The 14372-nt window shown below is 42.8% G+C and overlaps 1 protein-coding gene across 1 annotated transcript in view; it reads left to right on the top strand.

The window, feature by feature from the left end:
• Positions 1 to 14372, top strand: part of LOC126203071 (N-alpha-acetyltransferase 25, NatB auxiliary subunit) — a 92036-nt gene that overhangs the window by 56659 nt on the left and 21005 nt on the right. The window contains exons 13-14 of the mRNA XM_049937310.1: positions 4526 to 4632; positions 4891 to 5236. Coding sequence (XP_049793267.1) covers positions 4526 to 4632; positions 4891 to 5236 — 453 coding nt within the window. The remainder of the gene's footprint in view (positions 1 to 4525; positions 4633 to 4890; positions 5237 to 14372) is intronic.

The raw sequence follows: 14372 nt of genomic DNA, 5'->3' as shown, positions 1-14372 counted from the left end.
CCAGTGTCTAATAATTTCAGTATTGATGTCATGTCCCTCACCCTAGCACAAAAATAAAAGAATACTGGAAACATATTTAATTAGAATTTTTGTATGTCAAGCTGTTTTCATTAAGCAGGTAGTATTGATTTCATCTACAAATATTATTTTGAAAGAATAACATAAGGGCTTTTTTCCCACAAATTTGTTGTTTCTTCTGTATGGCTTAGCAATTTGTGCATGACATTGATATGTGTTTTAGGTCAAAATATAACTTCACAGAATCTCTATTTTTAAACTGTTTAGTAGCTGTCAGGTGTCATGATCCCCTTCTTCATGCAGAGAGATTCTGTGAACCTTTCAAAGAACTAACATTTACAGAGCTAGAAAAGAAAGCTGCAAGTAGGTGTTACTTTGAGTCCCATTTTGTTGATCAAGGAGTTTGGCAGGTAAGGGGTCTCACATTGTCATGCTGTAGTGAAACCTGTACCCCCTGATAAGATCAAATTCATATTGCTGGGCTTTAAATTTATTCAGAGTTGCCATGGTTTCTTGTAGTATGATGCTGTTTAGCAGATGCTTTATTTCTGCATAAAATGTTTTCAAAACTAAAAAAATAAAATAAGAACAAAAACTGTGGTATTTTCCACTTATCACACACTTGCTACACCTATTCTCAGTACAGCTGGCAATTCTTTGACAGTCATTTTTATCTTCCAAACCATATCGTCATGTTGTACATGTTACGTGTAGTGCTGTCTGTGGTATTCTGGTACACACAGAATCCTGACTGCAGCTGTGCTTATCTTCACCAGATAATCTGTGCATCCATTGACTGTCTTGCTGTATTATAGCTGGCCACATTATTCCCACAAACATTATTCGCCCTTTGCTGATGATTATATCCCCACTATTTATTTCCTAGATCACCAGAACTCTTGCCACCTGATGATGTATTGAAATTTAGTGCGGCAGCTGTTTTGATGAACTGCTGCGACAATTCTTGCATAGGGAAATGAAGTAAATTGGGATACACACACATCAAAAAAAGTTTTGCATCGCCCCGGTTCCCAGAACTCCTAAAGATACATGTTATCTGTGAATATTGTATCACAGAAACAGTCCCTTTGACTGTCCAGAGAGGTCACTGAGCCCACCCAAATGACTCTGAGCACTATGGGACTTAACTTCCGAGGTCGTCAGTCCCAAACCCACCCAAAGATGTAAACAACCATGCATGAGCTATGCCTATTAGACAGAGGGGTCTGACAGCTGATCTGTTCCAGTCATTCCACCAGGAAGGAGGTACACGACTCATTTTGTCTGTAGTTCAACCATGCCTAGACGGTCACTACTACAGTTCGATCGCGTCCGAATTGTTTCTTTGTGCCAGGCAGGGCTCTCAACAAGGGAAGTGTCCAGGCATCTGCAGTGAACCAAAGTTTTGTTGTTCAGACTTGGAGGAGATACAGAGAGACAGGAACTGTCAATGACATGCCTCGCTCAGGCCGCCCAAGGGTTACTACTGCAGTGGATGATCGCTACCTGTGGATTATGGTTCCGAGGAATCCTGACAGCAACGCCACCATGTTGAATAGTGCTTTTGTGCAGCCACAGGACGTCGTGTTATGACTCAAACTGTGCACAATAGGCTGCATGATGCGCAACATCACTCCCGACTTCCATGGCGAGGTCCGTCTTTGCAACCATGACACCGTGCAGCATGGTACAGATGGGCCCAACAAAATGCTGAATGGACCGCTCAGGATTGGCATCATGTTCTCTTCATCAATTACTGTCACACATGCCTTCAACCAGACAATCGTCGGAGATGTGTTTGGAGGCAACCCGGTCAGGCTGAACGCCTTAGACACACTGTCCAGCGGGTGCAGCAAGGTGAGGATTCCATGCTATTTTGGGCTGGCATTACGTGGGACCGACGTACATCACTGGTGGTAATGGAAGGTGCCGTAACAGTTGTGTGATACGTGATAATGCAACCATATCAGCAGCATATTGGCAAGGAATTTGTCCTCATGGATGACATTTCAAACCCCTATATTGCACATCTTGTGAATGACTTCCTTCAGGATAACGACATCGCTCAACTATAGTGACCAGCATGTTCTCCTAACATGAACCCTATCAAACATGCCTGGAATAGATTGAAAAGGGCTGTTTATGGATGACATTACCCGCCAACCACTCTGAGGGCTGATCTACTGGATCCGCAAGCATATAGGAAGCTGAATAAGGACGCCACTAACAACGTTCTTAGAATTGTGTCGTGGTTAATAAAAAAAGTCCTCCATTGAAGAGAATGTACAGAATGGTCTCTGCAGTTCGGTTGCGCTACCACCGAGGCTTTATGGATTGCCCAAAATTCATAAAGAAAATGTGCCGTTAAGACCGATACCAAGTGCCATTGGTTCGCCCACCTACTCGTTAGCCAAGTTTTTGAGTATGCTGTTAAAACCACATGTGGACCGTATGGCCTCTTATATAAAGAATTCGACACATTTCATCAGCAGATTGAATAGCATAGTGGTCCAGCCGGAGGACATATTGGTCAGCTTCTATGTGGTATCGCTGTTTACCATGGTTCCACTTAATGATGTATTGGAACAACTGGATCGAATTTTTCCTGACGATATTTCAGAACTGTTTAAGTGTTGTTTGATGACCTCATACTTCAAGTGGAATGAACAGTTTTATGAACAAGCGGATGGCGTGGCTGTGGGAAGCCCCCTAAGTCCCGTAATTGCAAACTTCTTTATGGAGGAATTCGAAGAACAGGCCTCAGGTACTGCCAGCAAAAAAACCAAATGTATGATTCCGCTACATGGATGACATGTTTGTGCTGTGGAGACATAGCAGGGAGGAACAAAGGCGGTTCCACGAACATCTGAATAGTATAACTCAAGAATTCAGTTAACAATGGAGGAGGAGGTAGACGGCAAATTACATTTACTCGATGTGCTTGTCTTTAGAAATGAAAATGGTAGTTTGGGCCACTCAGTATACCGCAAACCCGCACACACCGACTGTTACTTGCACCGGAATTCAAACCACCACCAACAACAGAAGCAGGATGTTATCAAGACGTTAGCGGACAGAGATAGAAATATTTGTGAACCTGAGTTGCTCGACACTGAGATGGAACATCTCCACAATGCACTAATGAAGAATGGATATTCGTCCGCCGAAATAAAACGTGCGTTGAGACAGCCACGCAGAAATCATAGTGACATACAGGCTACTGCAAAATCTAAGGTTTTCCTGCTGTTTGTTAAAAATGTAACAGAAAGAATAGGGAGGATCTTGACGAAGCGGAATATTATCGTAATTTACAAGCCCACCAGGAAGATACAGGAATACCTTAAGCCTGCCAAGGACGCTCGCAAAACATTGGAAAAAGCTGGAGTGTATAGGATCCCATGCAGCTGTGAAGATGTTTAAGTGAGTACCACTAAAAGAACTGTTTCAAAACGTTTGGAAGAGCACAAGGGCAATTGTAGAAGAGGAGTAACAGAACGATCAGCTGTTGGGGAGCATTCTTTCCAGCCAGGTAACCATCATATTTGTTTTGAGGAGACGCAAGTACTAGTGGCCACAAGTGGATATTAAGAAAGGCTCTACAGGGAGGCAGTCGAAATCGCCAAACACCCTAATAATTTCAATAGAGAGGAGGAGGGCGTGAAATTAAATGGTGTATGGATACCGGTGTTGAAGATGTGTACCACCCGTCCACTACTGGGTGATGGCAATGGCGGTCGACGGCAGCGGACAGTGTCCAATTGCACTGACGTTTTCAAAACACGTGACATCACACCTCGGTGCGGGAGTGCACGGATACGAAATTTAGCGGCAGTCAGTAGCGAGCCAGTGGGTGTGTTGGACCTTCCATCGATCTACAGACCCCCTTGAAGATGTCCTCCGCAGACGGGGACGAAATGTTGGGAATTGACACAGAATTCATCAACCGACCACAGCATAACAGCCTGGATAATTATAATGGACATGATGTTTCCGGCAGTGAAAGTGTACATTTTAGTATGTAAACCTCTGAAGGTCTGGCTGTATTGTGGTAGGACGTGCAATGTGTGGTTTTCATTAGCAACAGAAAGGGCAGAAATGGTGTTTATATTGATCTCTATTCTAATTTTCTGTACAGGTTCTGGACTCTTGGAACTGAGGTGATGCAATACTTTTTTTGGTATGTGTATATGGAAATATGCTTCTATTCATACTACATCTGAAATAGAAATGTGTAGTCCTTTTGTAATGATCCTCACATGTAATGCAAGAAAGTTGTGTGTGTGTGTGTGTGTGTGTGTGTGTGTGTGTGTTCGTGTGCGTGTTGGACATTACAGTTGTGCCAACCCAGTATGTTTATTACTGTATTTTGCTATTGTTTTTTCACAGTACTCATGCCAGATTATGTAAATATAGTCAACAGATGAAGGCTATAATGAATGTTTATAATGAATTTGTTTCATTTACTAATAGTCAACACTTTATGCTTTTCATGTGTGTCCGTTTGCAGTTTGTAACAGCAATGGAGATAAATCCAGCAAAAGACAAAATAGATTGGAACAGTTTACAAGATAATCGTGACTTGACTGTGATGCTATCATGGGAGCCTGTTTCAAGGTTTGTATTTTGTAGCAGCTGTCTTAGTTTTTATGGTTAAGTTAAGTGAGAGTTTCATTGCTCATTATGTGGATAATTCTCAAGTTTGTAAACATGTAGTTCAAGTACATAAGTGTTGAGTACTTACAATTTTATTCTGTATCCAATGCTTCTAGTTTCTTAATTTATTCTATTTGTAAAAGTATTTGAATAAGTTGTATACTTCTATTGTCACACCATTGTGTACCAGCAGCTACAGTTTCTTATTCTGTGTAACAGGCAGATGTCTCCAGAAATTGTGCAGCAGACATTTGCTGATGAAAAGGCTTTCTTAAAATTTCGTAGTCTGATTTTGCGGTGCCTGGGTGCTGCATTTTCAACAGTTCCTCAGTCTGCTGATGTTTGCTGCCAAGGTCACCATGGAAATTCTCACCATAAAAGCAACAGTCAAAAAGCTCATGTGAACAACAATAACAACATTGGTGGTAGCAACAGCAACAACAATGCTGACATCATGAATGGAGAACTGGACTGTGATTCAAGGACCCTGTTATCTTCTCTCACAGATGAGCTAATGGAGCTGCAAGCAGAACTTGAACACAGAAGTTCAGTGAAAACACTTATGGTCAGTTTTATAGATTTTTCTGTTAAACACTGCCAGCATTTCTTGTGGCAGTGCTTATGATCTATCATTGTTATGTAAATTTCAGATAGTGGAAATGACTGCAGTGAATGCTAGTGGAAATGACTGCAGTGAATGCTGTGGTAACTTCGTAAACTTATATGCATGATCTGCAACATGAATGCTAAAATTGATGCAGTGTGTATGTAATGGTAATATAATTTGCATTAGAGAAGAGTTGGCTATTACTTGTAGGGCAGAGAGGCATACAGTTTGTTGAGGTACATTCTGAAGGACTGCTGTATTCCTTTCAGCTGTCATGAAAGGCTAACCATAGCCTTATTACTGCTTCATTTAGTTTGGCAACTTGTCTAGGATATATTCAAGCTTCCTGTGGAGAGAAAACAATTTATCCTGATATACAAGGGCTATCCAGAAAGTAGTTTGTGTATTGGTATTAAAAAGAAAGAAAGAAAAATACTTTATACATTTGAAAGCAACCCTTAAAGTACTATTTTGCAACATAGTCTCCACACAAATTTACAAACTTACCAAAGCAGTGAACAAGTTTTCAAATTCCAATGTTGTAGAATTCTGTTGCTTGAGACTTTACACCCTCCCACAGTTTCCTGGCATCAAAATTCTGCGTTGCAGGCCAGGTTGTCATTGTTGGAAACAGATGGTAAGTCACTGGGTGCAAGATCTGGACAGTGGTGTATGAGAAAACACCTCCCACTTGCAAGCATCGAATACTTCTCCAGTGTGATATGCCTTATGTGGTCAAGTGTTGTCATGCAAGAACAAAATTTTTGAGCTCAGCTTTCCTCCGTGGTTATTTTGAACTGCTCTTCTAAAGTTTTCCAAAATTTGACAATACCTTATTCAGTGTATTGTTATGTCACAGCTTCCTTGAATCTTCTCACCAACTTTTGCAACTAGTTCATCAGTCACTGTGCTTGTTTGGCTAGTGCTTTCCTTATTTCCATATACTTCACTCAATTTCTGATAAATTTCAATTAGTTTGTGGTTTTTGTGAACAAAAATCTTATTACTGACTGTGCTTCACAACTTGCGGGTTTTTCAATTGCTGCACATATTTATAACTGGAAACGGCATGAACTTCACATTGGCACCACTGCATACTGACCAAATGGACAAATGCTCAGACAACAGTATGGCCTCACTAGCTCTGTCCATTGTTGCTGCAGTTGGAAACATAATCTGATTTCTAGATAGCCCTCTTTTCGCTTAATTTAAGATCAAGATGGAATTGGACCAGCGGAATTTTGGATGGAAAGTTTCATTAATTGTAATTCGATAGTTAGAAAACTTTTTCAGATGAGGAACAAGAGAATCATTATGAGGAAAGAAAATTATAAAGTTTAAATTTGATGTAGTAACTGTACCAAGCTAAAAATTGAGATAGCATCTTCGTGCAAACAAAAGGACAAGAAGTATTTTGAAAAGGTAAATTATGAATCGTGCATGCTTGTGATGTTGTGCTTTGCCTTTGGAAATTAAGGGGATAAAGTAATTGAAATATTGTTAAACAGATAACTAAGATTTCGAAAATGAAGGAGAATATAGAAACCCACTAATCATCTAAAATGGCAGAAAGAAACAAATTGTACAGAACCCTAATGTAGTATTGAAAATTGTTGCAGAGAAAGTAATTAACTGCTTAAGGCTAGGTTTGTGGTCAAAACTAAGTTGCACTGTGGAGAAATGCAGTGAGAGGATGTATATAGAATGATAAATCATCAGACAAAACCACTTGCTAGTACTTTTCTTCAGCAGGTGACATGTAGTACTGCCAATAAAGCTATCCTATCTTTCACAACTGTTAGTTCCTTCCTTGAGGAGGAAAGAGGGTTAGCTTGAGGAAGGTTTAAAAGGAATAACTGGTCATTCAGATTGCAGGCTGAGAGGAACCCACCAGCTGTGATCGGAAGAGGAGACAAAGATGAAAGGAAGGTTCCAGTGAGGGTAATAATGGAAGGAAGAATAAGAAAAAAATAAAAAAAAAAATTCCTCGCGTCTATGGATTGAGAGAGAATATTAGGTGGTGAAAAACAGATTTTGCGAGGACTCAATTAGTGACCTGGGAATCAAGATTACACCACATGTCCACAGAAAGGTGGAGACATAAGCAGATTGGTCCAGGCAAAGAAAAATTTGCTTGAGAGGCAGATTTTTTAGTCCCATATATTAATGAAACAGTGAAGTAGCTTATAAAACTTTGTGTTGAGCAAAGAAGTGAAATACAGACCATGGAAAATGTTGTGGTTGGCAAGAGCGCCAACACCGTTTTACTAAAGGAGGCCGAAATGCACGTGTTTTAGCTCACGCAGGCTGGGGTGAGGTCTGGAACAGGACAAGGAAATTAGAATTTAGAAAAACGGTCGTAGCTGGTGGAATACTTAACTTTAATCCATTAATGATGAACGTTGGTCTTGACAGTACATGATTCATAATATCAATAGTAACTTATAATGGCACCTTGCTAGGTCGTAGCAAATGACGTAGCCGAAGGCTATGCTAAACTATCGTCTCTGCAAATGAGAATGTAAGTAGGCAGCGAACCATCGCTAGCAAAGTCGGCTGTACAACTGGGGCGAGTGCTAGGAAGTCTCTCTAGACCTGTCGTGTGGCAGCACTCGGTCTGCAATCACTGATAGTGGCGACACGCGGGTCCAACGTATACTAATTGACCGCGGCCGATTTAAAAGTTACCACCTAGCAAGTGTGGTGTCTGGCGGTGACACCACATTCCTCCCTCGCAAATTGGCGTACGGTTGTGGCATAAGGCTTCCGCCTGCCGTGGGGAGGACCCCATGTTGACGTATGCGACGAGGTGGGGAGGCCTAACAACAGGCGAGGCTGTGCCACCCACACCCTGCCATTCGGAACGCGGGGAGCTGACCGGACAGCACCGTCGCTGAAAGCAGACGACGAGCGGCAGATCCCGTGCGACGATAGAAGCGCAGCTGGTTGAGATGCCAGCGCACCTCACCAGAGGCCCACAAAACCAAATACATAGTGCGTCCGAGGCAGTGAAGAATGCGCCCTTCAAGCAAACGCCGTGAACCTTGGTAGTGGCGGTAGTAGACAACGTCGCCTGGGGGCAAAAGCAGGTGTCTGACGCTGCACAGGAACCTGATGCGGCGGATGTAGCAAAGACATCAAGGTTCGATGATGGCGACCGTAGAGCAACTCAGCTGGCGAGCGACCATCTCGGGGCTGAGAGCGATACGAGGACAAAAAGAGCAATAACGCGTCCTCCCGAGAATGCGAATCTTTTAACTTCAACATCTGTGACTTGAAAGTCCTGACCAATCGTTCAGCGGCACCGTTTGACTGCGGCGAAAACCGGCACCGTTTGACAGTGGCGAAAACGGCCCAGACGTCAGATGTTGAATACCATTGGCCTTGCAGAATGACTGAAATTCTGCGGACATGAATTGTGGGCCATTGTCGGAAACAATAGTCTGTGGAAGACCTTCAATGCAAAAGATAGCAGATAACGCTTGTATGGTGGCAGATGACGTCGTGGTAGACATCCGGACAACAAAATGAAAATTACTGAATGAATCTGCCACAACCGACCATCGAGCATTCTAGAATGGACCAGCACGACCCTGGACTGATCATTATCCGAACGCAACAGCAAAACACCACGTCGAACAAAAAGTCTCTCCTTGTGAGCAAAAAATCGGCGAACCAACGGATCCCTGATCCGTGACTTTGACAAGGGCCATTGCGTAGCAACAAAACGCAGAACGGTAGCAAGGACTGGGTCGGCAGCTGTGGCTGTAGCTACACGACGAAAATCAATCGGAAACGATTTGACCATGTCATCGGTTTCCGCATCAATGAACATGCAAGCAAGTTCAGAAGAATCGAATGCCCTATCCTCAGCAACAGGCAAGCGGGACAATGCATCAGTGTTTCCGTGCTTAGCAGTGGACCGATACAAGATATCGTAGCGGTACTGCAAGAGGGAAATAGACCAGCGAATGAATTTCTGCGCTGTACGTGGAGGTACAGGCTTGGTTGGATGAAAAAGCGATGTCAAAGGTTTGTGGTCTGTGATTATGGTAAAGTGACGACCATACAAGAAATCATGAAACTTTGTAACACCAAATATGAGAGCCAATGCTTCTTTCTCGATCTGTGAATAATTTCTTTGCGCAGACGAGGGCAATTTGGACGCAAAGGCAATAGGGCGGTCGTGTGATCCATCTTTGTGCGCAATCACAGCACCGATCCCGAAATCCGATGCATCCACCATCAACAAAAGGGGCTTCTGGGGATCGAATGGCATAAGGCAAGTATTGGAAAGCAACGCCAATTTCAACTGGCGAAAGGCGCGTTCGCATTCCGTCGTCCAGACGAACGGAACACCTCTACGGCGTAAGCGATGAAGCGGAGCTGAAATGGAAGAGGCGTGTGGAACATATCTGTTATAGTAATTTATTTTTCCCAGCACACTCTGTAGCTGCTTCAAATTCTGCGACGAAGGCAAGATTTGTATGGCACGAAGGTGCTCTGGACTGGGATGTATGCCTTGAGCATTGATTACATGTCCCAGGTATGGCAAATCACGAGCAAAAAACACACATTTGTCCTTCTGCAAGCGAAGACCATTTTGTCGCAAGACCTGAAATAATGTTCAGAGATTGGCCAAATGTTCTTCTTCCGTCTTTCCGGAGATCACAATATCGTCCAGATAATTTGCTGCAGTAGGGACCGACGCACAAACAGTTTGTAGATATTGCTGAAACAATGCAGGGGCAGATGCACACCTGAATGGCAGTCGTTTGAATTGATACAACCGAAGATGCGTGTTAACCACCAAACCGCACTGGGGTTCTTCGTCCACTGGTATTTGCAAGTACGCATCTGCGAGATCCAACTTTGAAAAATATTTACCTGGGCACAGTTTGTCAAAAAGATCTTCCGGGCGGGGTAAAGGAAAAGTTGCAAACACTAGTTGTGGATTCACTGTTGCCTTGAAGTCCACACAAAGTCTCAATTTTCCGGAAGGTTTTGGCAAAATTACTAAGGGTGATGCCCAGAGAGAAGCCTGCACACGTTCAATTACACCTTGTGATTCCAAATCGTGTAGTGTTTTTGCAACCTCATCACGCAATGCGTGGGGAACATTGCGCGCTCTGAAAAATTTCGTTTGCGCATTTACTTTCAGTTTCAAATGTGCTTTATAGTTCTTAGCGCAACCGAGGCCCGGTGCAAAAATGTCTGCAAATTCTTCACATAGACGAGAAACACTGTCGGAAGGCACAGTCTGGTTCACTGATAGGACCTGATTTACTATAGACACGTTAAACAACTGAAATAAATCGAAACCAAACAAGTTCACTGCAGAAGAAGAACGAAGGGCATAAAATGACACAAGTTTTGTTTGTCCTTTGTATGTTGCAAGAAGGCTGCACTGTCCCAACACAGGGATATCTTGACCTGAATAACTAGTTAACTTAACATTTGCGGCACGCAACGGAGGTGTGCCCAGCTGTTTGTACGTGTCTTGATTGATCAGTGAAACTGCAGCTCCGGTATGGAGCTGGAATGGTATCACTTTGCCATTAATGTCCAAGTCTACAAAAAGTTTATTGTCCTGCTGACGACAAGAGCGACTGTCTCGTGCAACGTGAACTGACACTGATACATAATTACTTGCGACTTAACGGGATTTCTGGCGATGTCGACGCACACTATTTGTGGGACGAACACAGTCACAGTTAGAGAGAGTGGCACTGAGCGGAGTGGAATGAACTACATGAATTTCCATGGGTGAAGTTTCACGAGCCTGAGTATCCTTGGTTCGAATCCGGCGTAAAGCAAAGGGCCTGGAATGTTTGTGAGTTCTTGATCTGAGCTTTTTCTGGCAAACACTCTTAACATGTCTTTTTTTATTACAATAAAAGCAAATAGCTTGGCGTGACGGGCAATTCTCACGCGAATGTCTAGTAGCGCACCGTGGGCAGGATTTGAACACTGCATTTGCTTGCCGGCACGGCACACGTGCCTGAGAGCCTGGCAGCAGCGGCGCGGCCGGGCGCGAGGGCTGTTTACTGCTCCGTGCAGCTCGCTCGGCGGGCCGGTTAACGTGACACACGGCTCGTGAAGTTTCAAATGATTCCTGAGCAAAGTCAAGTGTGTCCTGCCGATCCAATATGTCCATCACTTGTTGAAGGGAGGGATTAACTAGTTTCAAAATCTGTTCCCTTATACGAACATCAGAAACGTTCTGTGCAATTGCATCACGTACCATAGTATCTGAATAAGGGAGTCCACATAGACACTCAAAAGCACAATCCCTAGTAAGGCCTTGCAAGGTTGCAACCCACTCCCGATTAGTTTGACCTGCCGTACGTTTTGTACGAAAGAAGGTATACCTTTTCGCAACTACATTGACTGATTCTTTGAAATATGCATCTAATGCAGACAAAATTTCGTCGTAGGACAGAGTTGCTACGTCGCGTCGGGGAAATAATTTGACTATCACACGGTACGTGTTCACCCCGAGTGATGATAACAAAAAAGGCTGCCGCTCGTTACCTTGAATTCTGTAGGCGGCAAGATGGAATCCAAATTGGCGTGACCACTCCGTCCAGCTTTCCAGTGCAGCATCAAAAGGTCAAAAAGTTGGTGCAACTGCGTGTTGTGGCTGCGTTAGCGGTGGAGCGGCGGCTGCCGCATCGTTTTGCATCGCACGTTGACCCTGGACGAGCTGTCCAAGGGCATCCAGTAAGTCCTGCGTCTGCTGATTCTGTAAGCGATAAAATTCGGACAGTACATCTGGAGATTTTGGCGAAGCCATTACATAAGTAAATCAGGGCAATATCAATAAGAACGCGGTTTTTCCTCGTCGCCAATGTTGTGGTTGGCAAGAGAGCCAACACCGTTTTACTAAAGAAGGCCGAAATGCACACGTTTTAGCTCACGCAGGCTGGCGTGAGGTCTGGAACAGGACAAGGAAATTAGAATTTAGAAAAACGGACGTAGCTGGTGGAATAGGCTACTTAACTTTAATCAATTAATGATGAACGTCGGTCTTGACGGTACATGATTCACAATATCAATAGTAACTGATAATGGTGCCTTGCTAGGTCGTAGCAAATGACGTAGCTGAAGGCTATGCTAAACTCTCGTCTCGGCAAATGAGAACGTAAGTAGGCAGTGAACCATCGCTAGCAAAGTCGGCTGTACAACTGGGGCGAGTGCTAGGACGTGTCTCTAGACCTGCCGTGTGGCGGCGCTCGGTCTGCAATCACTGATAGTGGCGACACGCGGGTCTGACGCATACTAACGGACCGCGGCCGATTTCAAGGCTACCACCTAGCAAGTGTGGTGTCTGGCGGTGACACCACAGAAAAAATGGGAGGAGAAAAACACAAAGTGTGTGAAATATCAAATGCATTTATTTTATTTTTGTACAGAGTGGGTGATTTCAAAGTTTAATAACTCTGTGACTCTTTACTTGTTCTCTTCCAGGTCTTAAAGGAGGACATCTCCAGTTGACTTGTATCTCAGATGTGTTTTTTACTTCATGTTGATATTGTCATTGGGCCTCACCTAAGCTATTTCAGAAGCACTACAGAAGCTCAAAATACTTTACACACTACCACAAGGAACGTACAGCAAAGAGAAATGAAGTCTCTACCAAATCACCAGAATAAGTATTTGTGAAGTCATTGTGAAGCAAATAGACGTGGATATAGCAAAATCTCTCTTGATGGGTCCCAATGAATAAGTCCTTGAACTTTAAAGTGCAAAATAGAGGAATTAGTGCCTGGACATCATTCAGTAGATGTTAACGAAAAAAGTCTAAAGTAAAATTTAGATAAACTAAGAAGTGAACAACAGACATGGGTTACAGCTACTTTAAATGAATTGACAATGACAGTAAGAAGTGTGGGGTGTTTTTTTTACACACACACACACACAAACACAAACACAAAATCGTTGGTATGAAGAGAGATCTCTGACTGTGTGCCTTTGACAGTGTGTTCTCTTTTGCAAAATGTGTGCCCGCATCTTGTGGTCGTGCGGTAGCGTTCTCGCGTCCCACGCCCGGGTTCCCGGGTTCGATTCCCGGCGGGGTCAGGGATTTTCTCTGCCTCGTGATGGCTGGGTGTTGTGTGCTGTCCTTAGGTTAGTTAGGTTTAAGTAGTTCTAAGTTCTAGGGGACTTATGACCACAGCAGTTGAGTCCCATAGTGCTCAGAGCCATTTGAACCATTTTTTTGCAAAATGTGTTGAGAAATAGATGGATCTTGATAATATGGTGTTCTCCAAGGACAAGAGAGTTCAATGAAGCCCACTCTTAAAGAATGATGTCAATCATAACAAAATAAGATTAGTATTAACTCTTAACTTGTGAGGTGACTTTCCTGTAATGTATACCGCGACGGGGTCTCTGGGACACCTATGTTTAAACCGAGATTTAAGGCAAAACTCATTTGAAATTTTTAATTTATGCTATATAACATTTATTTGTACAATTATTTAAGTGTTGTTTCAATGCTTCTAGTTTATTTTATTGCACTAAACAAAGCCTGCAGCTTTTTACATAATTTTGTGTGGTTCTTTTAAATGGTACACAAAAATAGATTGTTAGAGTACTGACTTTTACATTCTGAAAAATTATACTATCTCTGAAGCAACTAAATTTCCAAATAAAACTAAATTCCAGGGTTTAAATTTGTGCATAAAAATTCCACCCGATAGTACAAAGAGTCTGTCAAATTGACATTCATTGCTGAGAACACATTTTTCTTATCACCACTCACAACACATTCGATTTTAACAGACATTTTAAGCGTTTCAATGAAGAAATAGACAGATCCCCATCACAGCTTTCTAGAAGTTTTCCTTTGAATGTTTGTTTAATAGCAGAACTGTGATCATTGGCTTACGTAAAATCATTGTCGTTTTCATTTATTTCTTGATATATATTACTGACACTTTCCTCCATAAACTGATTAACAATTTCATCAAACTCAGGAAAGTTAAAAGGACACATTCGTGCCAACACATTTTGAGCTGTACGGCACCGTACTGAAGAAAACAGGTACGAAGTTCACGAGGTGCAGTCTAGGAGACTCAACACCTATCAG

The sequence above is a fragment of the Schistocerca nitens genome, chromosome 9, assembly GCF_023898315.1.
Source record: "Schistocerca nitens isolate TAMUIC-IGC-003100 chromosome 9, iqSchNite1.1, whole genome shotgun sequence".
Taxonomy (NCBI): domain Eukaryota; kingdom Metazoa; phylum Arthropoda; class Insecta; order Orthoptera; family Acrididae; genus Schistocerca; species Schistocerca nitens.
This window is presented reverse-complemented; position numbering and strand designations above follow the sequence as displayed.